This window comes from Liolophura sinensis, chromosome 1 (genome assembly GCF_032854445.1).
Source record: "Liolophura sinensis isolate JHLJ2023 chromosome 1, CUHK_Ljap_v2, whole genome shotgun sequence".
Lineage (NCBI taxonomy): Eukaryota > Metazoa > Mollusca > Polyplacophora > Chitonida > Chitonidae > Liolophura > Liolophura sinensis.
Genome location: NC_088295.1, coordinates 78,724,556 through 78,752,216, shown reverse-complemented (window position 1 = coordinate 78,752,216; position 27,661 = coordinate 78,724,556). Strand labels below are relative to the sequence as shown.

Below are 27,661 nucleotides of genomic sequence, written 5' to 3'. Positions count from 1 at the left end.
AAACAAACAGATCAGTTTAAAATTTATCACAGATAAAATTTATTCAGTCACCAATACAGTGCTTTGTAAATGCAAAGACATGTTATGTATACTAACACATAAATACAATGTTTATGAACAGTTATAAATTTTACATTTCATAGCAGCATCACAGAGATGATCGCAGACATTAAGACGAATTTTTGAGAGAACAAATCGAATCACACTGACCAAAAATACTGCTCATATTTTTAAAACATACCTTTCTTCCTACATGCACGTCTATGCATTGAGAAGTTTGTTTTACATGAGAGAGACTTAAACTTCCTGTTATTCACAGAACACTATGGATTTTGAAATATATTTATCTAAAATGAAAACGAAAGATACAGACGTCTCACATATTTTAATATGCTAAAAAAAAAAAACACACGTAAGATGACAATACTGATACACCTAGAAATCATTATTCCCTTAGTGTCATGCCCTTAGATGTTTTTCATTGCAAGGAAGAAGACTTCAGTTTAAGGACAGAGGATTTTCCTCTTATCATTGAAATCTTAAATGCAGACCACAAAACTGACATTAATTTATCATATAATCACCATTCACAAATTTGGATGGGATCATGTAAGTATGCTATCCTTGCCTCACTACAGATACAGTACTAAGTCTTCACACGTACAATACTTTCGCGTCACTCTACGCATAAATTTTTCCAACCTTCATACATTTTCAGTTATGGAATATACCAAGACTGAAAATAACAATATCTTTCTTAAATTGGATTCATTATGAAAGTGTGTAAGCATTCATTTACTTTGTTTGTTGCTTTATGTCATACGCTCGACTTTTTGCTCTTATACAAAGGTGAAGTGTATGTAATTACCACGACAAACAATGCAAATGTTCTGTTACACAGATGATAGGGCTTATTTCCGAGTCTCAAATACCCTACAACTGCAGAAATGGACGGCAGGTATCTGTTGTTGTAGATGTATACAAAATAACAAACAACTTCTTCCCATTACACATACTTCAGTTGCGCTTTAAAAACAGTGAGAAACAAAAACAATCTAAAATTCGTAAGATTGATTAAAAATTCATTCACATATACATGCTTCATTCATACACTGCTTCATTCATACACTCCTTCATGTGTGCTGCTTTTCTCTTTTTGTACTGGTTTTACATGTGAATCTTAAACTTTTATCTGTGCATATTATACATGTTTTAATGTAATTTTTATATGTGCCCATTAGATCTGTACATTAACAACAACAAAAAAACATTTTCATGAAAAGACTTACAAAAAACGTAAACATAATTCCATGAAATTTTTCACCAACTTATTGCCCTGCCATACAAAGCATATTATAGAAGTGTGAATAGTATAACCTGTTCACACGTGCAAAGTTAAGCCGGACTAACTTATTGCCCTGCCATACAAAGCATATTATAGAAGTGCGAATAGTATAACCTGTTCACACGTGCAAAGTTAAGCCGGACTAACTTATTGCCCTGCCATACAAAGCATATTATAGAAGTGCGATTAGTATAACCTGTTCACACGTGCAAAGTTAAGCCGGACTAACTTATTGCCCTGCCATACAAAGCATATTATAGAAGTGCGATTAGTATAACCTGTTCACACGTGCAAAGTTAAGCTGGACTAACTTGCAAAAGTGAATTTGGCTTAAAACCAACTTGACCATATTGTGGTGTGAACGCACGCATTTCTACAGTTGGTTTAGATTTGAACCAGTTCAGAATTGGTCCGGTTTAAGTTTTGGCCGTGGGTATCAGCGAAATAATCATGTAAGGGTTTCATGTTATTTACTGTTAATCACATCATATCTCACCTAACTGCTTTCACCAACTTAGTACAGCAAGGTGATTAGTTGTTGAACAATTCAATGGAATTACAGATGATTTACTGTTAACATATGTGTATACCATAAATATATTTACAATGATTCCTATCTTGAGCTGCACCCATTCTGATTTCCTGCTGTCCGTCTCTCTCACACACAAACACACAGGTCTCCATCCGGGATGCTTCACTGATCATCTATCATACCTGCAGAACAAAATACACCAGTACAGCAACAAACAACCATGACCACTAATCTCATAGGAGGAGAGCTTTACATCAGCTTTTACACATACATGTACTAGATTATGAGTGACAGTACATTTAAGGTTACCATCTTTGGACATTTCTAGAGTGACAAGCTCAGTAGCTGACAGGTCTCCTGCCACTGTACTATTTTGAGACAAATTGCCATTTTAAGTATGAGCTAACCTACACATAGAAAGGTATTATGGCTAGTAAATCCTAGAGGACTAACAGCAACCACACCTGATTTACGTAGAGTGACGTAAATCAAACTTGCTAAAGTAGATGTATGGACTTGAATAGTTGTTCACAAGAACAGGTGTGATGGCCAGTAAAAAAAATAAATCATAATGGCCCTCTGAATGACCTTAGACATGAACCTGAGTTCACTGTTAAGGTGCCTCCTTTAGATGCACCTACACAAAAAGGATGCACCTACACACGGAGAGCATTTCTATACCACCTCACTATTTTTGTTGCATTGGGCAAAGAAACATTCTGTGCAGAAAGCTATCCATATTCACTTTTATCCCACAAATTTGCCAGTGTCAGTGATATAACAACAGTGATGTAAATTATCAATACTCCACATGTTATATAAATAAACCGCAATTTTGATTGGTCACCTGAACTTTCATTGACAAGCTTATCCAATGAAAAAGTACAACTGCATACCAGACTATTTCTATTGTTTGTTGCCGTGAAAAAAATTACCCAGGCTAACTTACTACACAGGGACTCCTGTTTCCACTGGTTTCTTGGACGATGAACACTCATGAGATGTGAAAAACAGCAAAGGTTGGTAAAAGGAAATGAAAGGCTTGATGCTGTACATCTATATCAAGATACCAACACAAGTTCAACCGCCAATGACAGCAGCATGCCTCAGTATCAGATTTTCACGAAATTAAAACACCTATAAAGTTACCTTACTACTTTGTTTTATCACTAAAGAGTTGTCTCATGTGTATGGACTTGTCTGCAACTGATGAACCTCAAGATTATTCTCAGACCTGGTTCATTCACAATAAAAATTGGTCCCACTGTGATCTTTAGATTCAACATCTCGTTTACCATCAAGCAGGGAGTCCAAAACAAAACCAAAATCAGCCTTTTGAAACGTCGTAGATGTTGTTGCATTCTCCAAGTTCCAAAATGGTTAGTGAGACCAGCAAATAAGTTTTGAGGTGAATTGATCGCGTTAAAAGCCTGAATTTGAATATTTTGCTCAGTATGATTTTCAAAATCACCGCTCCTCACTATGTCACTAAATGTTTCGATAAACGAGCTGATATAAACGCTGATAAATTAAAGCTCATCATCTTATTCTACACTAATGGACTGCATTATGTTTTCTGATCACAGAAATCACAAATTTCCTCAATGTTTTCTTGAACCATATTTAGTGAAATGTGTGGTTTGGTTCCAAAAGTTTCACAAATATCAGTATAAGTATGCATCTCATTTACATACTTGTCAAAACAAACACACGACAGATAACCATCTAAAATCATTCAAAATAAAGTATGGGAAAGATAGGATATTTTATCTACCTTTGCTATGAGCAGATTTACATTTAAATAACCTACCTTCTCCTTTGTTTGATAGCATTTAGTAGCCAATGGACAACAAATGGCCACACCAGCATAAAAAATACTGACTTGCCGGATAAATTTGGGAAGGGCCACCACATGGTTTGCTGAAAAACAAACCAAACCAATCAAAGGATAAGTGACTAAACAATGTAACAGCATCTTGGAGTCATTTATGCATGTCATCTAAAACACCATCACATTAGACACTGTATCAAATAGAAAGTATGTTTGGAAGCAAAAAACATCAAATATAGGAAATAAGTTGCATGCTTCCACACTTGTTCAAAAACAACAAAAACACATTAATTTCATCCTCCAGCCTCCTTGATGTAATTCATGAGTGTTTGTTTTGCATTATTTAACATTAAAAAGGCCAGTTTTCAATAGAGCTATGTCTGGCAATCCCTTTCGACCTTATCCACCATAGCTCAATATACTGCTAACAGGACCTGCTCAATTTCGCTAGCTCTCGCTATGTAGTTAGAAGCAAATATCGCATGTAAGATCTTCTGGTAGACTACATGCCGCTCTTCACTGACTTACCCTATTGCGCTGCTGAGATGCCCGCTCCAGAGAATCCAGACGAGCAATCACACTGTTCATGTCCTGCTGTAGACGAAGGAGAGCAAGAGCAATCTGCTCACTGAGGTCAGCTCTCAGAGGGGTCTGCCAGTTATCATCACTTCCTCCCCCTCCTCCAGCCCCGGGCTGTCTGAACAAGCCACGTCTACTACTGGACATGTCAGATGATGAATAGCCTGAAGTAGAGGGAATAACAAGATCCATCATGATGCATCAGGGACAAAATGAGACCACGTGCAATCCATCCTTAAAGTTATAATGCGACCCACTTCATAAATTTCCGCAGCTTTATGACCAATTTTGAATGGTAACAGTTGCACAGATGAGGCTGACAATTTGTGAAAGTAATCACTTGGACAATTCTCAAATAAGAGCAGAAAACCAGAAAGCAGCCGAAAAAGATCTATTACTGGTTTCAGGAGGCTATAGAACAAATGAGTGTTTAAACATGCAAACTGGGAGGCAAAGAGGCAAGTGGACAGAGGCACCACCATGTAACTGTGTCCACTCATGCTTGACAAATACACTGACTTGTCTGGTACATGAGGCCTACCTGTGCCATCCAGGCCTGGCGCTGTGCCCTGACGGGAGAGGTGGTACCCTGCCCGATGTCCCATCGTTATGTCACCACCGCCACGACTGGTTATGTACCCAAGTCTACTCTCTGTCTCCATGGTCTGAGGTGGGTCCTCAAGTGAACTCCTGTCTGGTTGGGTGAGGGACAGCATCTGGGATAGATCAGTGTTCAGAGATTCATCCCCAGGGGTGTTCACAGCCAGGCTGTCTGACAGCTGGGCCTGTCTGAGGTGGGACAGGCGAGGGACAGCAGGACTGAAGGGGAGATAACTGCTGGTCAGTCTGCCAGACTGAGAAAATCCTATAGGTGACATGGGCAGTCTGTTTCTGCGGTTAAATCCTTCTGATATTCGAGGGGCTTTTAAAGGGGTTGAGCAGGAACCTGCAATAAGTGGCTCTCTTGCTGGAACCTGGTTGCTCTGAATCACAAGAAAACACTTATGAACACTGTATATGACAATGTGTACAAAACATATATTTAGAGGATTTATTTTACAATAAACACATTTATTTCACTGATGTTTTACAAAGGAGACCAGAATATTTCACTTATATGACAACAGTCTGATCCATGGGTAGAGAAAACTGGGCACATCCCACAGGAATCCACAACAGCTTGCAAGGTACCTCACACACTGAATAATCATGAAGTTGCGCTCCATAAATCAGGTACTCCTGTACTTTACCCAAAATTCATTCTTAAAATGTAGCATTCTGTCTAACTAAATGGAACAGAACATGAAATGTTTTCCAGAATTTCAACCTCACCGTGACTTGAATTTGGTCTGTGGAGTCACAGAATTCCTCCCCCTCACTTTCACTGTCATCCTGCTCTGTGCTCTGACTCGTCTCTTTACTTGTGTCTTCACTCGTCTCCTTACTTGTACTTTCACTAGCTTCTTTACTTGTGCTCTCACTGTGTGTGTTATCTTTACTGCTGTCATCCCCATTTGCATTAACTTGCCCATTTTCAGACAAGTGAACATCTCCATTAATCCTGACTGATTGCCCTGTGTTAAAATCTGCAAGTGAAGTAACAGTTCAGAGGTGTATGTATGTACCTACAAAGTTTGATTTGCCATCTCCTGATCACTGAGCTTGAATATCTGTAATATATGTAATATACAATATACAAACTATCGCTTCTCATTCATGTTTATGTTTTCTAATTATCTGAGATGAGATGAAAAAAATTACCCATTTTACAACACATAAACAGAGAGTAGAACCTGAAAAAAGTTTCTTACTGTTATTTTTTCTATTATTTATTGCATTTATATCATCATATTGCTTTCAAATTTTATTATTATTTTTCACTACTTTTACAGATATTAAAGGGGTTCATTTTACAAAGCTGTCACAAAGCTATGCCAATACATTTACCACATCTTCAGTATATGCTGCTATGAGCCTTACATCCAGCACATGACGTTATTACTTCATACTGATAAGGCCTTTCAATCCAACTATCCAAAATTGTATCTGCCAAACTGTTAGTTTACCTGAAGGCTGAGCAATGTGAGATTTTACTGGAATATGGATGAGATCTGTCTCTGCAACGTCCCTGTCAGGATCCAGTCCTTCAGATCTCAGCTCCTCTTCTACTGTGGCCAACTGTAAACTCAGGTCTACAATATCAAGCGTGTAAATTTTAACCCAGGTTCTCTCATCAAACAACTGAGGAACTGCTCCTGTGTTTGCACACATTTGTGGACATCTCCAGTTACAAGAAGATCATTTTTCTATAATTTGTTTTCATGCCTCCATTATCATGGTAGCATATGTTACAGCTAGATGTATAACTGGCCTTTGAATGGTTACATGTAAGTCACCCAGAGTTTAGCATTATTCAGCTGGCCTTTGAATGGTTACATGTAAGTCACCCAGAGTTTAGCATTATTCAGCTGGCCTTTGAATGGTTACATGTAAGTCACCCAGAGTTTAGCATTATTCAGCCACACATTTTGATTCATTCTGATTCATCCTCCTTCCAGTGAGGGGCACTTAAGAGTTTTTTGTGAAGTTTGATTGATTTCTTTTCAGAAAAAAATTTAGTGTATTACATGTACTTCAAGGCCTTTATTTGTTCTACTGGTGCATTCTTAAATTCCTAGCTTTAAATGAAATACAGTATTTATATGTAATTTGGTAATAACATCTTTTGCTGAAACAAATATCTCAATATATCTTGACATTTTAAAATCTAGAGAACACCTTTCCTGTGTTACAAGTTAGAAATACCCTTTGTTGATATATAATGACTTTAAGAAAACAAGCGGATGTCAATTCAAAGAATTCTGAGCTATATGACAAAATGCATAAAAGTGTGAAAGCTTCCTATGACAGTGTTATGGAAATATTGTGTCAATATTTCAGGGCATATCATTCCATCTAACCAATCACGTCAATTGGTGAACAAGAATCAAATATTATCTAAACAGAATATTTACGTATATAATTTCTAAATTTTCCCACTCATTCCAATACTACTTCTTGACTGGGACAAACACAAGCTGAACAAACCTCTGGAAAAATTCCTCACATCGTTGTGATTCCCCAACTGCTCATCCTCCTCGTCATCAGAATTTCTACCATTGCCATTGTACAATGGCTTTTCTTCTACAAGTTCATAGAATGTGCCCAATGTTTCCATGAACTCTGCCACCATCTGTGTTTGAGGCATGGTCTCAATAATCTGGAATAGGTACATATACAGTACACATATACAGTGTGATACTTAATACAAACAGCAAAAGTCAAACATGGCCAGTGATAGGTGTCTCATACCAATGTACCCATGTAATGACCCAATCCTGGGATTGAACCGTGAATTTCCTGTTTTAGATGCGGCAAATGTTCAACACTAGATCAAAATCAATACTGCTGACCAAATGTGCTCTCACACCTGAATAATCTGAATACCTTTTTAAGTTCTTCTACATAGCTCATCATAGCCTCCTCTCTACTCATCTCCCCAAGTTTACTCCATGCATCCCTGCCAAAATGAAAGGACATCTCAGTCATGTTATTTCTGCAAATCTCGAGAGAAAAGACAAAATACATAAATGAAGATATAAATAATAATCTTCCCGATTATATATCAAATTGATTTAACAGTGTAACAAAAAAAAACAAAAAAAAAAAACCATACCCGAATTCCTCAATCTTTCTGCATATCAAAAAGCTACTTCAGTGCAACTTTCGCACTTCTTTAATTTGCCAGTGTCAGGGCTTCGCAAAAAGTATATTTATTTATTTATTTCATTGGTGTTTTACTCCGTACTCAAGAATATTTCACTTATACGGTGGCGGCCAGCATTATCTTGGGTGGAAACCTGGCAGAGCCTGAGGCAAACCCATGACCATCTGCAGGTTACCAGCAGGCCCTCCCACATACGGCCAAAGAGGAACTTGAACTGGACTTGAATTCACAGCGACTGCATTTTTGAGAGATTCCTGGGTCATTATGCGCTAACTGATTGAGCCACGGAGGCCCCAATAAAAAGTATAATTTTATTAGCCCACACAGAATAATGCCTTCAAAATATGCTTGAAAGAACAACCTGTAAACATGCAAAAAGTTTTAAGAATTACAGTAATATTGTATTCACTTATCAGCCTTGCATTTACAAAGTATCTAATTATTATTAATTGCCCCTGAACATTTTAATAGGCTGTTAGTTTTTAAACACAAATTATTACTAACTAGAATACATTATATTTATATGACATGTACCACATGTAAATCATTTAAAATTATACACAGCTCAAGATCTCAAAACATATCATTTAAAAAACAAAAAAAAAAAAAACAACAAAAAAAATAAAATTCAATGAAAGCTAAAAGTATATTAATGTTTACCATTTGGCCTTCTTCACAACTTCCCAAAAGGAAGGCTTAGGTAAATTACACGGCCCCTCTGTGGATTGCTTGTAATATCCATAAAACAACAGCATGAGTTCTTGGGATGGCTGGAAACTGCCTGTAAATATCAACCATGTCATGTACAGCTACCAACAGTATATACACTGGTATATCCCAATACATGTAAAAAAACATTGCAAAACTGAAAAGTCTTTCTTAGTTTAACCACATGACTGTACCATTCTTCTGAGGATTATTATTTACATGTATATCAGTAATGAATAGAAAGAAATGTGTCATGTATAACATTATACATAAGAAGCTCTACGCCATACTCAGATGGTCTATACAGTAGCGTCAGATCCTAGCTGAATATCATACAGCCATCATGGCCGGACCATAGACAGATGGCTGGGCTATCTTACAGCCAATCCTGATCCATTCCTGATGTGATCCAATGCCCTTGGTGGGCCCATCATGATTATCCTGCCATTGTTATCAGAATTTACCACCCTGGGCCTTTATGGACACAGACCCCCATTACAACTTCCGTTTTTCGGTAGGGACGATTGTAGTTCTGTGAATTTTAGGGTATAAAGTCTTTTTTTGCTCCCAGGCGTCCATTTTTGGTGCACAGGTGCATGCTTGGTATTAAAATGCTGGAAACTGTCTAAACTTTGAGGAGGTATGAGCTTTATTGATGAAAGTTTGAAATTCTGGGCGAGAGGACACAAGGTGTGAGGTAGTGATGAGGCTGCGAGTGACGTCCCCTTGGCGTTGCTAGGCACGCCTCCCAGCTGCCGGCATGGAAAGGTCCAGATTTTGACGGTCAACCTATGTCAAGATTTTTATGGCTTCTTTCTCACAGGCTGGGCCAGGTATGCACCAAAGCTTATTGGCCACGGAATGTTTGGGACTGAGCTACAGTGCTAGACGTTAACATTGTCGCTTATGGAAAATTAATGGGGGTCCGAGGCCTGTACTGACAAAGTAACCAAAATGTGAAAAATGTCACTTTGCGCTTAGATTTCGCAGCAGCCTGATAATTTTTGGTGGGTATGTCTGTGATGTGTTTTGCATTGATTGGGCCGTTTCATAGCTTCTTGCGGCTATTTACATTTTGAAAAATCGGTAAAATGCTGTTCAGCGTAGGGTAGCATGTGTATAGGCATCCTGAAATGAACAACATGCAACATTCTAGTATTCCTACGCTTGAAAATGGAGACGTTCAGAGCAGAAATTGCTGCAAAAATTGAAAGTTTCAGTGTTTATAGTGAAAACGGAGCCTGTCGAGTGTGGACTGGACCATTGACGAGGGATGGTCGACATGGTCTTGCCTCCTACAAAGACCCCGTCACACATCGATGGAAGAAGAAACACATCAGTAGACTTGTTTATATGGCCAGACAGGGGCTGTCACATTTAGATCCCAAGCTTGATTGTTCACACGTGTGCCACAACACACGCTGTGTAAATGCGGACCACATAAGCTTGGAACCGCATTGTGTTAACAATAACAGGCAGCGCTGCTGTCTCGGCCATGGGCAGTATGCAAGGTGCATGTTGCATTTAAGACTGAGCAGGTTGGTTTCCCCTCATTAAAAATAATAAATAACAGATTGTTTTAGATTTTGCTCAATTTCTGTTATAATTTTTTAATTTCTTTCATAAGCAACCACAGCAGTGACAAATTATATACAAAATTGGCGGTTACAAATATCTAGTGTATGTGTGATCTGTTTGGGTGTTGTCCAGTTGTCCCTTGGCATAGTCAGTTTTTTCTTCTGGATTTGAAAGCCTGTACTCAATGTGCTCTCGAAGTTTTCTGGCTGTATTGCGGAGTGATCTCCCCTTAACTGTCTGTCGCTTCTTATAAACCTTGTGGTACTGGTTCACCCTTTCAATCTGTTGTACTGTTCTCTCGCTCCTAGGTGAAATACTGGCGCCGACAGCTTGGCGTTTGGCAGCCGTGGACTTGTCCCGGCCATTGTTAAGTCTGTGGATTGTGGACGCCGCCCTTCCCTCCATATTTCTGCTGTAGTTTACATTCTTGGGCAAGGAGACGCTGAGTGATCTGTTGACAGCTTCGCACTTTTGAGTGCTGGTGTTCATCCGGAGACTGGTGACGGCTGTCTCGCTCAACCTCATGTGCAGTACTTCGGTCAATAGTTTCCTGTCGTTGTCATCCATGTTAAAAGGGCAGAGTTTACTGGTGGATAAAAACAGGGACCTCTCCCACCAGCTGCTGGTTTCCCCTCCGGAGCAAACCACACTGTTCCTGCGGCATTTGGAACAGTCACCACCGTAACACCTGACCGTTGCATCCACAACCCTGGGTAGGCAAGTTTTTATTTTCCTCATGTCACCAATGTGCTCAGACATAAGTTGAGAAAATATCAAGCTACACCTGGCCTTAACATCCTGACTCAACACCTTCTGTGCTTTCTTCCTGGCTTCCCTCGTTCGGCCCTGTCCTTCGAACATGGCATCGCTGAACTTAGCCTGGTTACATTTCTTGAACTGGGATCTACCAAGGTGCGTGGGGTCTGCTAACCGTTCGACCTCCCACAGTGGCTCGACCAGTCGAATGCCGTCCTCCACTCCCTTGGCTGACCTGGAGTCGCCGTCTGTGGTTACATGTTTGGCTAAAACACCTTGCTTCGCCAATCCCTCGCCAATCTCGTTCCCCATATTATACTCGGACCGGGGGCATGTGGGTTTGTGTTCGCTGTGCACTCCTCGTGTCCTCCACGGCACTTTACTTGGAAGCCTTTTCCTCTTAGCCAGGACCCAGTCCAACACAATTTATTCTTCAGTGCTGCGGAGACAATGTATTGCTTGTCTGTTGATGTCTCCACAGCCAGGGAAATTGCTTGTGAAGCATTCTGGCCCGGTTTCTTGGGACTGGTTATGGTAATGCTGTTGTAGCGAGTGTCTGTGGCCAGATCTATTGTGCTGTCATCCTCTCCTCTTTGCCTTTTGTATGCCTTTACCTCTTCCACCTTATTTGCCATATCCTCTCTGTTCAGCTTTGCGATTGCAGATGCGACATGGTTTGCAGTGCGATGCATGTTCCTACGAGTGGCAGGTCCATCGCTGCAAATAGGAGTCTGGCTCGGGTGTTCCCCATTGGTGTGTCCTGGAGGCCTACTTGAAGAGCTCGGTTCACCACCGCAGCTTTTTGGCCAGGTCTGTTGCATTCTACCTCTTTGTAGAATTTGTGGAAGCCAGATACATACAGTAGTCACAGTCACAGCACTTAAAACTGAACGCCCAGGCTAAACCCCACTTTTTCTCTGCAGCTATCTCTAACCTGGGCAGTGGACAGTGGTCCTTGGCCTCACTGTGCTCAAGCATAACTTTGTTCCATATACACACCATTTTCTGTATATCTATGAGTCGCATTCCTTCAGCAGCCCATTCCCGCTCATGTGTATCTCTGTCTGATCCAGCCGTGGAATCTACCTTGCACCGTCTTGGCCGCTGTATTCTCTTTGTGTCAGGCTGGTGTGTTCTTACAGCCTCCTGATTGGGCTGGAAATCTGTGTCCATCAAGGAACACCCAGGCACAGGATTCAGCATGTCTGTAACTGCTGACAGGTTATTTGAGCGATCCTGGACCTTTCCAGCTTGAAATCTAGACTGTTTCCTCTTTCTGTCTCCCTTCATAGATTTTTGGGGTAGATTGTTTGCCTTGTTAACTGTCAGACTGACCAATATAGGTGTACTTGGTGGCTGCCTGATTGGAAATGTTAAATTCATATTTTTCCTCTCTGTTTATATATTGTAGATGCCAATGTGACACCCTTTGATGTGACTGTGCAGAGTAACAACCTGCTGTGAGACAACAGCAATGGTGCAGGGAGGTTTTTGCATGGTGAGCTGGTCAGCCAATCAGCAGTCATGGGGGAAGAGGGCAAGGGGGGGGGGGGTGCCTGGCTGGGTGGTCTTTTAAAGGGTTTCATCATGTTATTCAGTGGGGAACTGGGATACTAGTCTTTTCTTAAGTCCTGTCCACTAAAAAAGTGCCTGTGAGTAGGTCTTCATCACCTTGAGGCATTATTCTTGCTTTGATTTTGGTCACAAATGATTCTTCCGAAATCGTGACAATCCGCTTTGATACCCCCTACCACACTGTCAGTCAATTTTTTTCACATAGTTGCTAAAGTAAATGTCTTATATTTTGACATTTAATTGTCAGATAAATTGCCTATATTTTGATGTATGCTTTGACACTTTTGGCTTGTAACTTTGATATTTAAAGCTGCTCTGAGTAGAAAAGTCTTCTTAAAAATGTATATTTCTCTAAATGGTTGCTTTTGAAAAGTCTAAAGTGCTCTGTCAATGTGATTTTTTAAACTTTTCTTGCAGATAAACATCTTGTCTTTCCAAAACAGTTGACCTGATGGAGATATCTCGAACGGTATATGCACTGCAAAGCTTCAAAGTTTACCCTTCAGAGTTTTTTTCACCCTGAAAAAAAGACACATTTCCAAGATGGGGGTACCCCAACTTGAATTCATTCAACTCCAAAGTTTCTGCATGTATCAAGCCCTAATTTTGCCTGTGAGGTTCAGAAGTGTCAGGAATTGTGTGGTGCAAAAATTATTGATTTTGAAAAAAGGTGGCTGGTGTGATAGGACAGACCCCCATTACAACTTCCGTTTTTCGGTAGGGACGATTGTAGTTCTGTGAATTTTAGGGTATAAAGTCTTTTTTTGCTCCCAGGCGTCCATTTTTGGTGCACAGGTGCATGCTTGGTATTAAAATGCTGGAAACTGTCTAAACTTTGAGGAGGTATGAGCTTTATTGATGAAAGTTTGAAATTCTGGGCGAGAGGACACAAGGTGTGAGGTAGTGATGAGGCTGCGAGTGACGTCCCCTTGGCGTTGCTAGGCACGCCTCCCAGCTGCCGGCATGGAAAGGTCCAGATTTTGACGGTAAACCTATGTCAAGATTTTTATGGCTTCTTTCTCACAGGCTGGGCCAGGTATGCACCAAAGCTTATTGGCCACGGAATGTTTGGGACTGAGCTACAGCGCTAGACGTTAACATTGTCGCTTATGGAAAATTAATGGGGGTCCGAGGCTTATGCTGCTGTGTTTGTTATGAACCTTTTAATAGCAAATACACCATATCTTCATGTAATGAAGAAATGCATTACTATTTACTTGACAATTTCTCTAAAAATTTTAGTCTACAGAAGGGGAATATACAGGCTTGTATGATGGGGTTTGCAAGCAGGCAACATCATCATTACAATTAAAAAGAAAAAAAAGGCAAAAAAAAAAGGTACATACATGTTCATCCAAGCTGATTTGGATAGAAAAATTTGGACACCCTGTTTCAGAACTTTTATCATGGAGAGAGATAGGAAAATATGAAATCTGGACACCATGCTCTTACAAAATAGTCACAAATAGGGCCGTTTGGACACGATCTTTAACATTATATCATGTAAGCCTTGAACTGAACAAAGCTTTAAATTAAGAAATCAATGTGCATTTTCTCTGTCAATTGAAATCCTAGTAAAAGTGAGTGAAATGGGATTCGAACGTGCAGCTTGACTGGTCAAAAACTAGACACGTTCCTTGACAGCCTATTTTGTTATTACAGAGCTGTAAAATGCATGGGGATGTTACCCATTATTTTTTACCTACTCTAAAAAATAAAGCTGGTTACAATCAAAATAAACTCTGAGACTTAGCTATGATTTGCTCCAACTTACTGTCAGCCTTCTACAGCAAAGGTGATTGCTTCTTATCTGAATGTTCATTCTGAACAAATACGACGATTGTATTGGGAATGCTGTATTCTCTGCGACTTAGATGCAGCGCTCAAAAGTCATGTTTACCTTGACTGTCGCTAATTACTACTCTGTACTCTGCTCCGAGCATATGATGGAATGTCTCTGACTAGCAAACCAAGATCAAAATACAGGTATTTATTATCCCTCAGCAATGAGTTAGGTCAGCCATTTTTCCTAAAAATTACCCTATCTAATGCAGCCATTCATTGGTTGATTGGTTGGCTCAAAGTAAACTTAGTTAGCCTCTGTGATAGCTATCTCACAGCATGAGATAAGTTTATAATTTTCTGACCAGCCAGAAGGAAAAAAAACCCTCAGAATTTATCTGTCATCGTGACTTAGTTATCATGCGGGCAAAGATAATTCTAGAGTTGGCAAATGGTCAAAAAATGAACGCCTGCACTAGCATAATGAATTAGACTGTTAATTCATAATGCTGTGCTTGTGCATGCTTTTGCTTTTTCCCCAGTCATTTATTCTCACATGGTATCGTTTTCTACAAGTTATCTTTCCCCAGTCATTTATTCTCACATGGTATCAGTTTTGACATGCTATCTTGACACACAGTCTAGCAGTTCATCATGATAAGAGCCTGGCTTTGGTTTTACACTGAATTCGTATGCATCTATCCTTACCACCAGCACTAGCCATTAACAGTAACAGTAAAAACATTATCAATAAATCAATGTATGGACCACAGTACCTCTGGTTGATTAACTAGTTTTCTATATTAGCTCAAACTCCTTACGTAACGAGCACTTCAGCTAGCTTGCGCTATCAGTATCATCACTGTGTCAAAGGACAGAACAGCCCGTCAGAGTAAGGTCCACATGCACGCATTATAAGATGATGGCACAAAGGAATTGCGATTGTCTTTGGTGTTGTCAATTGATCTTAATAAAAGGGTGCTTTCTACCAGTCTACTAAATGTACAGAACCGTTTTCAGCCCTCAACGTGAGTTTATGTCATGCCACCGAATGAATCCGATCAGACTACATGGTGAAGAAAGAACGCTGCATAGTGTCTGCTAACTTCAATTGCGATTTATGTACACCGCATATTTTGCACATACACACTGATCGTGGATATTTACACAGATATCTGACAAAGACCATCCATTACATAAAAGCTGTTGTTGCTGAAAACTCACCATTTTTTGGTAAACTTTTTATCACGTTTACTGCTGCATCGAACTTCTCTCTTGTTGACGCTGCCATGTTTGTTGTCACGTGACCTACACATCACATGACCAGTTTTCATTTGCGCGGGGCACCGCAGTCAAATCGGATGCTAGTTGGTTATACACAGCAGGTCAGGTTCTAGCACACTAGAATGACCTGTTCCATAAGCTAACCTTGAACATCTCTGTACTTCCTTTGCTGGCTTCAGTATACTACTGCAGGGCACTACTAAATAATTTGTCTGTCCGTAGTAACAGTCGTCTCAGCTATCAATTCCAGGTAAATGTTCTCATGTGTCATCACTAGTAATCCCACATAAGCATGAAACTGTAGTGGAAACTCGATAAATTCCAATTCCCATCGCCAGGTTTCAATGCGTACTTGTTGTATAAAAGGCTAATTATCTGGTGCCCAGCAGTAGTATATTAAAGAAAGCAAGGGAAGTTCACAGTGATGTTCAGGGTAAGCTTATGGAACAAGACAGGGCTGTGATATTATACGTTTTCCATCCTTACAGGGCTATGATGATAGCCGAATTGTCTCATAAATGTTACACAATAGGCTTATAAGATTAGGTTGGCTTCCTCTCCAGCCGTATATGGGAAGGTTTTGCAGCAATCTGCAGACGGTCGTGGGTTTCCACCAGGCTCTGTCCGGTTTCCTCCCACCATGATGCTGGCCGCAAACATATATATAGGCCTACAAACCCTGCACTACACTGTCTTTCACGGAACAATGAAATAATATGGACCGCATCTTTCATTTAGGCCTACGGAAGGCTATCCCTGGATGATTTCTGCAAGTTCGCTTTTTATATTTTTTCTGGCGCTCGCATTGGGTTATCGTCTTCGCACATAGAAGCGCCGGAAAAATTTTTTAAAAAGCAAACATTTAGGCTAAAGGTAGGTATACTTCGTTCACGCCTTATTTAGGCCTATGGCCTGGCTACTCTAGCGTGAAGGTAATCCGTTTCCAAAAGAACGTTCTAATGAATGAATAATTATGGCTTTGCGGTATTTCGGCAATATTGCAACCATACCGTAACGAGAACTTCATTAAACCAGGAAAGAGTCACGTTCTACACAAACCACTAAAAAAAAACAAGAAAGTATAGGCCTGTATATACTCATACTTAAATAGATCCAGGCGATGTAATGTGCGTGAAGAGAAGCATATGGTCAATAGTTTTAATTAGTGGTAAGAAAGACACGGAATGTTACATGACTATGAAACAGAGTGCCAGAGATTCCATATTTACTGACTTACTAGAGAGCTCTATGTACTAACTGCAAAATTTAAGGAATTCAGAGACAAGGGGTTTGGCCGAATATCCTTAATTGACTCACTAGTTTTTATAATAACCATAGTGACTGATTGAAATAGTCGTGTAAAACACATAATATATGCCACATCCATATAGAAGATTCAGCATATTGCTATAAGGAAGGATAATTAACAATGTCAAAACTGAAACTCTGTGTAGGCCTAGCCTTCTTCTGGTAAAGTCAGAATTCGGTTGTCGTCTTCGAAGATCGCCAAGTCCAGGTAAGGTGCGCTGTCTGGACAGTCTGTATAGTTTCCTTTAGTTCCATGCATTTTCACTGCATGGATTCGCTAAGCATCGCTTGTCTTCCTCCAGTGGTTTGCATATCGATCTATAGGCCGAGGCTGCACTGACGTTATGTTTGGAAAAATTTTGTTTGGCTAAGGACGTCAGAGCGCGCGCTCCATTTAAATATTTGATCCAGTTGCCTTTTTATTCATCGCAAGTTGTGCCTGAATATTTTGAACACGACACAAAATTACCATACTGGTTGTACTTCTTTTGCAGTGCCTTCGTCATGAGAGTATCTACACAAGACTGGTGGTACCTCATCTTGATCCGACAATGAAGCAAGTTTTATGCATTTTGGGAATCCTCTGAAGTTGTGAAATATCGGTGTGACGGGAAAGTAAGAAGGAATGGATGCTGTTTTTTTAAAATATATCCTTATTTTTATTTATTTATTTGATATTTGTTTTGCGCCGTACCCAAGAATATTTCACTTATACGACATCGGCCAGCATTATGGTGCATGGGAGGAACCGGGCAAAACTCGACAAACCTTATTTCTGTATAATAGTATAATATTTTCAGGAGTTTTATTTTTCCTGGAACTATGACGTATTTTCTCTACGGGTACCGACCGACCTCTTGCCACGTAGAATCGTTCAGAAATTATATATAACTCATATAGAAAGTGAAAAGTTAAATAAAATGTGAAAAGCCATTCTATAACTACATTTGCGCCAAAATAAAGTAATCACTATTTGTGAATGGATGTAATTTTATCTATATTTGTTAAACACTGTCAAACTCATGTACGGTAGAAATTCAGGGCTTTCGGGTTTTTTTTAACCGGAAAACATACACTGTTAATTCATAGTGATGAAAATAGATGCGTGAAATGACGTCACTCTGGTATTAACTCGATCAGCGTACCACAGGGTTTTTTTTTTTTTGGCAAAACGACCACAAGTTCTAAAAAAACGTTGTTGAGCAAGTGAACTCTACGATAGTGTAAAAAAAAACAAAAAAACAGAGCATCCATTTTATTGTATAAGCTGTGTGATCGAGATTTGACCAATCAAATAAAGTATTGTGCAATTCAAATGTGAAATCATTAAGCATATGAAAACGCCTTTTTATCGGGATTCCTTATGTAGGGGATTAAGATACACACGTATAATGTCACAACGACACATTCCACCCAGTGACGGTAGAACTGTACGACCAGAGTTTGGTCTATCCCCTTGTGCTGAGCACAAAGCGCGAAAGTGCGTGTACCTTAGATATAAATTTTAGAGTTGAAAAAATTCTAGGAAATAAATTGGTCTGTTTGAAATAAGAGACGTGATGAGAGATTAGGCATACTGTCACTTGTTGCGTTGGGATTTACTCTGAGCAAAGGCAGACATTTTAAGCCAGATCCCATAAAATGACCGTTTGTATAGAACAGGTACTGGTGTCCAGTTCTTGTGTGTCGACCTGGGCCCGGTTTCAAAAAGCGGCATTTATTCATCGTACATTTGTCGTAAAATATTTTGTACGTCACTATTACGTACCATTGTCTATATGCGCGATTATTGTTCATGTTCGACATCTTCGTGAAACTGGGCCCAGGTTTGGTTTACAAGACCGCCCCTCTTTGGAGATCCGACTAGAACGGCTTATCCATGGCCTGATATCAAAGTGTTTACCTGCTAATGCTGGTGGTCGTCGTATAAGTGAAATATTATTGACTACCACGAAAAAACACCAATCAAATAAATAAGTAAATAAATAAATTTATAAATATTTGGAAAACGACCCGATAATAAAAGATGATACATTTTGTTCACAATGCACGTGGCATTACCTTCAACACCGTCAATGCCGGACATAATTGCTAAGAAATATATATATATATATAAAAAAGAGCTACGGTGTCACTTGAGTTATCATTAAGTTGACGGAAAACAAGCAAGAGCCACACATACACACACACACACAAAACGGTTAACGGTTGCCTATTTTCTACAAACTCGGCAAGTTTTTTGACAGTTCTTAAACATGAAGCTGACGTCCTTGGCGCACCTTCCTGCCCTTCCCCAAGCTGCACATTGGTGACTCATGTCTTGGCAATTGGCTGGAAGATAAACAAAACAGCGTATTTACAGGAGGGCGCGCAGTGGCTTAGTGTTTAGTGTGCTGGCAAAGCACAATGACCTATAGAGGAGCCTCTCACTAATACTGTCACTGTGAGTTCGAGTCTAGCTCATGCTGGCATCCACTAGGCACTCCCCGTATTTTCCCCACCATAATTCTGGCTGCCATGTTATAAGTGGAACCTTCTTGGGTAAGGGTAAAAACAAATAGATAAATATTTACTGAAGAGCAATTCGATAAAAAGCTATTTACAAATGGATCTTGCAACTGGTCACCATTTCACATGCAAATTACTGCGTACAGGCTGCACTGTTGATCACTTTCAAACGAAGAATTAATTAAAGCACCAACCGTTATATAAATAAACAAGGAAATAGTTCCAAATAAAACGTCCTTACCGGCACAATTGTTGCAGGCTTTCCTACATACTCGCAGCATGTACATAGCATAATTACGGTTGTCACAGTATGACTTGTTGGCCCATGTAGTACAATACTTGTTTTTGTCTTCACATGGAACCACTTGAGCTTCTTCTGGTAATTCAAGAAAATTTTTTGGTAATTTTAATATATTTTAAACCTATTGTATTGTTCACTCTTTATAAATTAAGTTATATATGACCTATATTGTCCCGTGACGTTTAAAAAAGACAGGAAATTGTTTCAAAACAATACAATCTAAAAAGATTAAGTTTTGTTCTAATTGCTAAGCTGATTACCATGCCACAGGAATAAAGAGAACATATACACAAAACACATCCACATATTTAGGGTGCAGGTAGTTAACATTTTGCTCGAGCTTAAAATGAGCATAAAGTCTGCCACTGTATATACATAGAAAAAAATGATATAGGACAAAGAAATTCTATAAAGTTTTGAAAGCCGAGGAGATATAGTCCAGCAGTGAGGATATAGCACTGACGCACAATTCACTTCAAGTAGTCATGTTGTAGAAGCCCTTATGAACTTGGCCAACTATTATAACTCTGAAAGCACGTGATAACTGGCTGTCACGTCAAAAACCTTTGTGCTTTCGATTGTCAGTGTGATTTCTTATAGTGGACAGACAGATATCGAGGCAATAAATTGGATTTTGCGGTTAGTTTAAGTGTTAAACTGGTGCCTTTTGAGCCACACATTTATGAGCAGGGAACTGAGAACGGCTGCTTTTGTTTGCCTTCCTATTCAAGGAATGTTTTAGAACATTCCTTGAATAGTACTTTATTCATTAATTCAGCTTTAGTGGCTGATTTTATGTTGACTTTCAATCAAATCTGCGTGAATCTTGTGAAAGCTGACACCCATAATGACAGCCCCTCCACGCCACTCTCTACAACCGCACGTTCCTGACATTTACAAAAAAAAATACTGATAACATCAAAATTTAAAATAAAAAAAATTGTAATAAATCAATCTACAGAATGACAGTAACAACCATTGAAGTCATGGTTTCGGATGATGCAGCCATATTTGTTTTCCACGTAAGCTATCAAATGTTAATGCCACGCTTCCTATAATTGTATATTTCCATTCTTTCATCGGAAATTATGATAAAATTGATAAAGCTTACCACTGGTCTTTTGGCAAAAATTGCAGGACTTTCGGCACTTTTTTTTAACCCACGACGCACCAGCCCTTGTGCACCAAGAAGGGCTTGCTCTGGCCATTTGATCACACAAGTTGTCCGAGAACCCGTTTTTGCAAGGCGCTAAAAAGTATAACACCACGAGGTTTTATCATTACTTAATTAATGACGACAGCCAAGATTATAATCTGTATGGCCGATACGATGGTTTGAGTTGAGCTTTGTCACGTGAACGACGAACGAGCTAGATTTACCGCCGCCACGTTTCCAGCCAATCAAACTGCCTTACCTGGGTAATATCATACAGATTTGAGTGGAGCTGGCATGATCTGTTCCACGCCGTGTTTTCAAAACGAACCTCACTTGTCAGGTAAAACCTAAGTTTTTTCAGAGTTTACTTGAAGCATGAAAGCCAGTGTTTCTTTATGGTTTCACTATGAGCGTACTGACATCACTGTACGTGACCTCCATCAACGTGGTGGTAGTGGAACTAGGAATATAGAAATTCATGCTTGGTTCACTCTTAAAAAAAATCTTTAAATCCCAGATTTCCTTTGCTAGACACTCCCCCCAGTTACTGGCATAGAAAGATCCAGATTTTGCAGGTCAAACTATGTCAAAATTTTTATGTCTGCCTTCTCAAAGGCTGGTCCAGGTATGCACCAAAGCTTATTGGTCACGGAATGTTTGGGACTGTGTTACACCACTGAACGTTAACATTGTCGCTCATGGAAAATTAAGAAAAGTGTGAGGCCGTACATGCCTACAGTAAAAGACTTACGTAGGCTTTTTGTTTCGTTATTTTGCGATTCCTCTCCACACATGAAACATGCCTGACGGCAGTTGGTCCACATATAGTTACGGTCGTAGGCGCACTTGCCAGTCCATGTATAATATAGGCATTGACTGTCAGAGAGGACATTAGTGCAAGCCTCTGAAATTAAACAATGATTCAATGATTGCATGCTGAATTTACATTTTCTATCCACATTTTGTGGGAAACCAGACTTGAATGGAGGGGAAAACCTTAAAAGCAAATATTTATTCATTTATTTGATGATTAAGGCAGGATTATACGGCGGCGTTCATTGTTTATGAGTTGAGTAAACCGGGATGAAACTTTCCAGGGGTCCAGCAAATATCCTGATATTACAACCAGGGAGACCTGGATTCGCGACGGAGCTAAAGAAACTATCCACATATATGTATTTATCCATCTACATAGTTTTTTTGTTATTTATTTCACTGATGTTTAACACCATACTAGAAATATTTCACTTATATCACGGTAGTCTGAGGAAACCCTTATTGTTCAGGGGCCTGACAGTCACAGCGAATCAGCCATGAACCTGATACGAATTAAATAAAACAATAAATTAATGAACAATAACACTTTAGTATTTTTACGCATAGTTTTCATTTGTCTGTACCATGAGCCTTACTTCATATTTTGGCTTTCTTTTACTTGAAGTATTCCGGAATACAACATAAAGTTATCTGTCTAGTTGTTTGTTGAAGACGTGGAGGCTAATGGCATATTGAAACAAGCGGAAGGGACAGATGTGTGTTTCAGACGTTCATTCAACCCCTTAATTGTAACGGACATTCTGTTAGCAGCGTTACCTACTTTTCGCGTCGCTTACACCGTTGCAATAATCGCACGCCTTTTTACAATGGTTGTTCATCCATGCCCGGTTCGTGAGGCAATCACCACGCAGCTGCCAAGTCTTGCATTTGTCGTCTGGAAAATCGTTTTGGCAAGTACCTGGAAAATATATACCGGTATATAATAGGTATGACTTGTATACAATTTAAACCATTTCTTGAGTTATAATGGTTATTTATTTTATCATATACTGTTGATATATGGTTTTATTTATAATTTCCAGGTTCTTATTGCAGTTGTGATACACGTTTTTATTTATGACGTTATGATTATTAGAAGAACCCTCTGTTAAATGTTTACCTGCCGTGTCCCCCGCTGCAGCCTGCTTTGACCCACACACTCCGCAAGTCCTTCGGCAGTAAGTTTTCACCGACGCGCGGTATTTGTATCTCCAGCATTCCCCCTGATTGGCCCATATCGCGCATGCCCAGTCTTTGTACCGATTAATACAGGTGGGAGCTGAAGTTATCACAAGAGAACGGCGTTTTGTTATGAGCAGTAACCGTAAATCCCGGACTTCAGACTTGTCCCATGTGGCAGTATTTCATAGCATATGTAGCCTATAGTGTCTCAAAGCTTTCTGACACCTTGGTCGATCTTAGTACATGTTGAAATTACAAGCATTTTATAAAAGTTTAAGACAAAAACAATTACAACTTTTCTCTTCATTTCCACAAACAGATTTGTATGTTTTGGGTTTAACGTCGATTTCAATGTTATTTCGTCCAGGTATATGACGATGGTGCCTAATTAATATGCTTTTTCACTAAAATGCCATGCCGAAGACAACAAATGCACTTCCCTTCTTTCCTACCCTTTCACAATATACATTAACACGAAACCAATTAGAACGTCAAACAAGCAGGTAAGATGATTGTCGACTTTAAAAATGTTAGGTGTAACACGACCCAGGATTGATCCCGGTTATACCACCTCACAAAGCTCTAACTAATGGCCACTACAAAGAGTTATATTTAAAGGAAAAGTCAGCTTTGAGAATTTCTCCTTCGTATTAATTATTAAAGTGCATTTATTCTCTGCTTGTCAAATATACACTGTATATACTTAAGTCCCAACTATTTTTGGGTTGAAATAAGCATCACGTGCATGCATATTCGGAAGCCTTGTGTAGACAGCTATGTGTGAGTGGATGGTCTATTTTTGGTTACTCATGCTCCCCCTGGAGTACCTCGACAGCTTAAATAAATAGAAAGTTTTTTTTAACATATACACTTTATGATGTCTTGATAGGAACTGAACGTACCAGGGACAGCAGGCTTAGAAACGGGATTTCCCTGGTTCACTTGACAGTTACTGGTGCCATCCGGGCAGACACAGCGACAGTTCTCATCGACGTATCCTTCCCCGGAACACCGAACAGACTGCTTACAGCGGGCGGCGCAAGAATACATAAGATTCACAATTTTGACGTCGCCGAAGGAGAGGTCATTAAACACGTTGTCTTCAATATCACTGTCTTTGTACGGGGTTTTCGCTTTTATCGTCTGGGATTTTCTGTCCTTCGAAAACGCCTGTTGTAAAGATAAAAGTCGTAAGATATAAGTGGATAATGTTCCCGTCATTTAAAGTTATTTCTTAATTCTTGTCGAACACTTTCGAAATTTTGGTTGCTGAGATATCTTGGGGAATACAGTATAAGAAAGCTAACTATTGAAAACTTATTAAGAAACTCGCTTTCCCCAGCTCAGCACTGATGCCCCGTGACCGTTAGGCCCCTGACCGGTAAAGTTTTCCTCAGAAACCTGACTCCAGTGATATAAGTGAAATATTTCTTGAGTGTTGTCTAAAATAAATACATTTAAATAATTGAGGATTAACACGATGCTCATGAAGAGTTCGTTAATACTTGTACATGGCAGCTATTGTATTATATGACAAAATCCTTTTCTTCGTTTAGAAAATACACCGTCAAACTTGTTGACAGTTATGGTCAACTGATTCAGATAATATAGGCCTATATGCGTTTATACTCACGCGTAACCCGTAATGCATGATGGACCAGTGGTCGTACTTCACATTGTATGTGTTCACAGCAAACCTAGAGTATTTGGTAAACCATCTACGGTATGACGGCATGATGTTGGTGTAGTTAATGGTGATGAAGTTGTCTCGATCTGGCCTTTGGTGCTCGTGTCTCAAACCAATGGCGTGGCCGATTTCGTGAATGTAGGTGGACATCTGTCAAAATAGATGTATTACAGTAACTTATCTTTGTAAACAAATCTTGACAAGAATGTACATTGATATGCCTGTAAAATCAGAAGGGGGAGAGTTTTAACTGCTTGTCAAACCTTTATATAGTTAGCAGTTTGTTAGCAGAGTTTATTGGCATTTTGGGGACCCAAATGTATATTTCATTCTCTCTTTGGGCAATTTGAATACGTGGCCGAGGCGGTTAACGTGCCAGCTCGGCACAATGACCCAGATGCCTATCACCATTGCGTTGACAGTGAATTCCAGTCCACCTAATGCTGGTTTCCGCACATCTCGGGCCGTACATAGAAAGTTCTGCCAAACAGACTGTCCGGTTTGCACCATACTGCTGCCCACCGTTGTAAAAGTTAAATATTCTTGAGTATATGGTGTAAAACACCAGTCAGATAAATAAAGAAATTGGGCAACCTAGGTATATCTCATTAGGATACTATATATAACAGATACTGTATCGTTTCAATGATGACTGAATAAGAAACTGTCTGGCCAGGTTAATTTGTATCAAATAAAAAAATGATAAATCAAAGAGGCAATTTATCAAATTTTTACCAAAGAGGCATATATATAAGTGATGTACAGTTATCTGGCGATCAGATAGGTTATATACAGATAAATGTACCATAGTCCAAATGGTATTCTTTGATCATGTCTAGTACATTGCTTTTTATAGCATCAACATTAATCGGGGGGGGGGGGGGGGGATCACTATATTTATACACAAGTCAAATGTTAACATTTTCTTCTCAGATAAATGTAATATAATTATAGGGCTATAATAACTAGATTATTATCACATTTAGCATTTAGTTTTATACACATTGTTATTGAAAATATCATATATACTCTTGGAAGATGAAACAATAAGATACAAGATACTGTACGTGTCTCGTCTAATTTCTTTTGTCTCTCATTCGAATAAGATTTATGATTTTCAAACGCCCCGGTCAAATATCCCTATATCCATGTTCAAAATGATGTTGAAAAAAAACCAACAAGAAACAAACTATCAGTTGATACTAAGAATAAAGTGCATACCTGTCTACATCCGGATTTCTTAAGATTAATAACCTGTCCCCCGAACACCATTCCAACCCTGGAGTTACACCTGAAAAACACCCACCAAAACAGAATTATGACATGCCATAGTTATGCCACAAATTTTGTTAATTAGTTGTAAATTATACATTTCTCTTTGAATTGTCGTGTGATAAAAATCAGAAAGAAAGGCATGTATTAACAGGCCAGAACATGTTTATAAAGGGACAGAACCAGAAGAGAACACGTGTTTAAATTGGAAAGAATCTGGAGAGAACACGTTCATAAACTGCACAGAATCTGAGGAGAACACGTCTATAAACTGGACAGAACCTTAGGAGAACACCTTTATAAATCGCACAGAACCTGGGGAAAACACGTTTATAAACCAGACATAACCTGAGGAGAACACATTTATAAACCGGGCTTATCCTGGGGAGAACACGTTATGTATCAAACGCGTTTATAAACCGTGAAGAATCTGAGGAGGACACCTTTATAAACCGGACTGAAACTGATGAGAACATATTTATAAACCAGGCATAACCTGGGGAGAACACGTTTATAAACCAGACAGAACCTGAGGGGAACTGGTTTATAAACCAGACAGAACCTGAGGGGAACGGGTTTATAAACCAGAGCCTGAGGAGAGCACGTTTATAAACCGAACCGAACCTGAGGAGAACGGGTTTATAAACCAGAGCCTGAGGAGAACAAGTTTATAAACCGAACCGAACCTGAGGAGAACGGGTTTATAAACCAGACAGAACCTGAGAGGAACGGGTTTATAAACCAGAGCCTGAGGGGAACGGGTTTAAACCAGAGCCTGAGGTGAACAAGTTTATAAACCAGACATAATCTGAGGAGAACACTATTATAAACCAGACAGAACATTTAATTAGGCAGAAGCTGAGAACATGATTATTAACTGAACAAAACCTAGCAAAACAGGTCTTTAAACTGAGCACAACCTGGAGTTACACCTGAAAATCTCCAACCAAAACAGAATTACTGAGGTTTGCCATAGTTAGGCCACACATTTTATTAATTCGATGTAAATTATAGATTTCTCTTTGAGATGTCGTGTGATAAAAATCAGAAAAGAAAGGGAGGTATAAAACGGGCAGAACCTGAGGAGAACATGTTTATAAACCACACAGAACCTGATGAGAACACGTTTATAAACCGGGAAGAACCAGAGGAGAGCACGTTTATAAATCTGACAGAACCTAAGAGGAACTGGCAGAGTCTGAGAACAGGTTTTGAAACTGGGAAGAAACTGAAGTGAACAGGATTATAAACCAGAACATGGGAGAACAAGTTTATAAATCGGACAGAACGCGAGGACGACACGTTTATAAACCAGAGAGAGCATGGGGAGAACACGTTTATAAACCGGGCAGAACCTGGGGAGAGTTAGACATAACCTGTGCCCTGACTTCCAATCATCATCAGTCATCCGTTTTTAATTAATGCACTTATATACTTCGACGTTCATAAACATCTAAATGAATATATCACAACTTGTATTTTAGAACGCGGGTTAGACATATGTGAATATTTGGATCACTTCTTACCCGCTGCCATTCACGAAGCGAATATAGTTGCGCTGTGTCGTTGTCCGGGGTGTAAACCTCAAACACGTGTATCTTTCCCATTCTGTCATTGATCGTTTGATCCAGTATTTCTCGAGTTCAGCTGTAACAAAAATACGGAAATGTCAAAAGGAGGAAAAGGGTGTGCTTT

General features: G+C 39.4%; 2 protein-coding genes across 2 annotated transcripts in view; both read right to left on the bottom strand.

The window, feature by feature from the left end:
* Positions 1-15: 15 nt before the first annotated feature.
* On the bottom strand, positions 16-15,743 carry LOC135461634 (acyl-CoA-binding domain-containing protein 5-like). Its single transcript, XM_064738814.1, has 10 exons — positions 15,677-15,743; positions 8,714-8,834; positions 7,774-7,846; positions 7,375-7,546; positions 6,354-6,479; positions 5,620-5,873; positions 4,829-5,270; positions 4,237-4,451; positions 3,688-3,797; positions 16-2,059 (listed from the first exon to the last, which is right to left on the bottom strand). The coding sequence occupies exons 1-10, from the start codon at positions 15,741-15,743 to the stop codon at positions 2,047-2,049; spliced, it is 1,593 nt and encodes a 530-aa protein (XP_064594884.1). The 3' UTR covers positions 16-2,046.
* Positions 15,744-19,241: 3,498 nt separating this feature from the next.
* LOC135464438 (zinc metalloproteinase nas-36-like) overlaps positions 19,242-27,661 on the bottom strand; it is a 10,545-nt gene continuing 2,125 nt past the window's right edge. The window contains exons 2-11 of the mRNA XM_064741867.1: positions 27,493-27,613; positions 25,916-25,985; positions 24,641-24,844; positions 23,910-24,177; positions 22,946-23,104; positions 22,607-22,744; positions 21,761-21,913; positions 20,965-21,102; positions 19,794-19,928; positions 19,242-19,375 (exon numbers count right to left, since the gene is read on the bottom strand). Coding sequence (XP_064597937.1) covers positions 19,257-19,375; positions 19,794-19,928; positions 20,965-21,102; positions 21,761-21,913; positions 22,607-22,744; positions 22,946-23,104; positions 23,910-24,177; positions 24,641-24,844; positions 25,916-25,985; positions 27,493-27,613 — 1,505 coding nt within the window. The 3' untranslated portion in view covers positions 19,242-19,256. The remainder of the gene's footprint in view (positions 19,376-19,793; positions 19,929-20,964; positions 21,103-21,760; positions 21,914-22,606; positions 22,745-22,945; positions 23,105-23,909; positions 24,178-24,640; positions 24,845-25,915; positions 25,986-27,492; positions 27,614-27,661) is intronic.

Excerpts from the sequence above, each read along its gene's own strand:
- LOC135461634 (XM_064738814.1), bottom strand. The coding sequence starts at position 15,743 with ATGGCAGCGTCAACAAGAGAGAAGTTCGATGCAGCAGTAAACGTGATA. Across the intron at positions 7,847-8,713 it reads GTTGTGAAGAAGGCCAAATG|GGATGCATGGAGTAAACTTG; the intron begins GTAAACATTAAT and ends TCATTTTGGCAG. Across the intron at positions 3,798-4,236 it reads CATCTCAGCAGCGCAATAGG|CAAACCATGTGGTGGCCCTT; the intron begins GTAAGTCAGTGA and ends TTTGTTTTTCAG.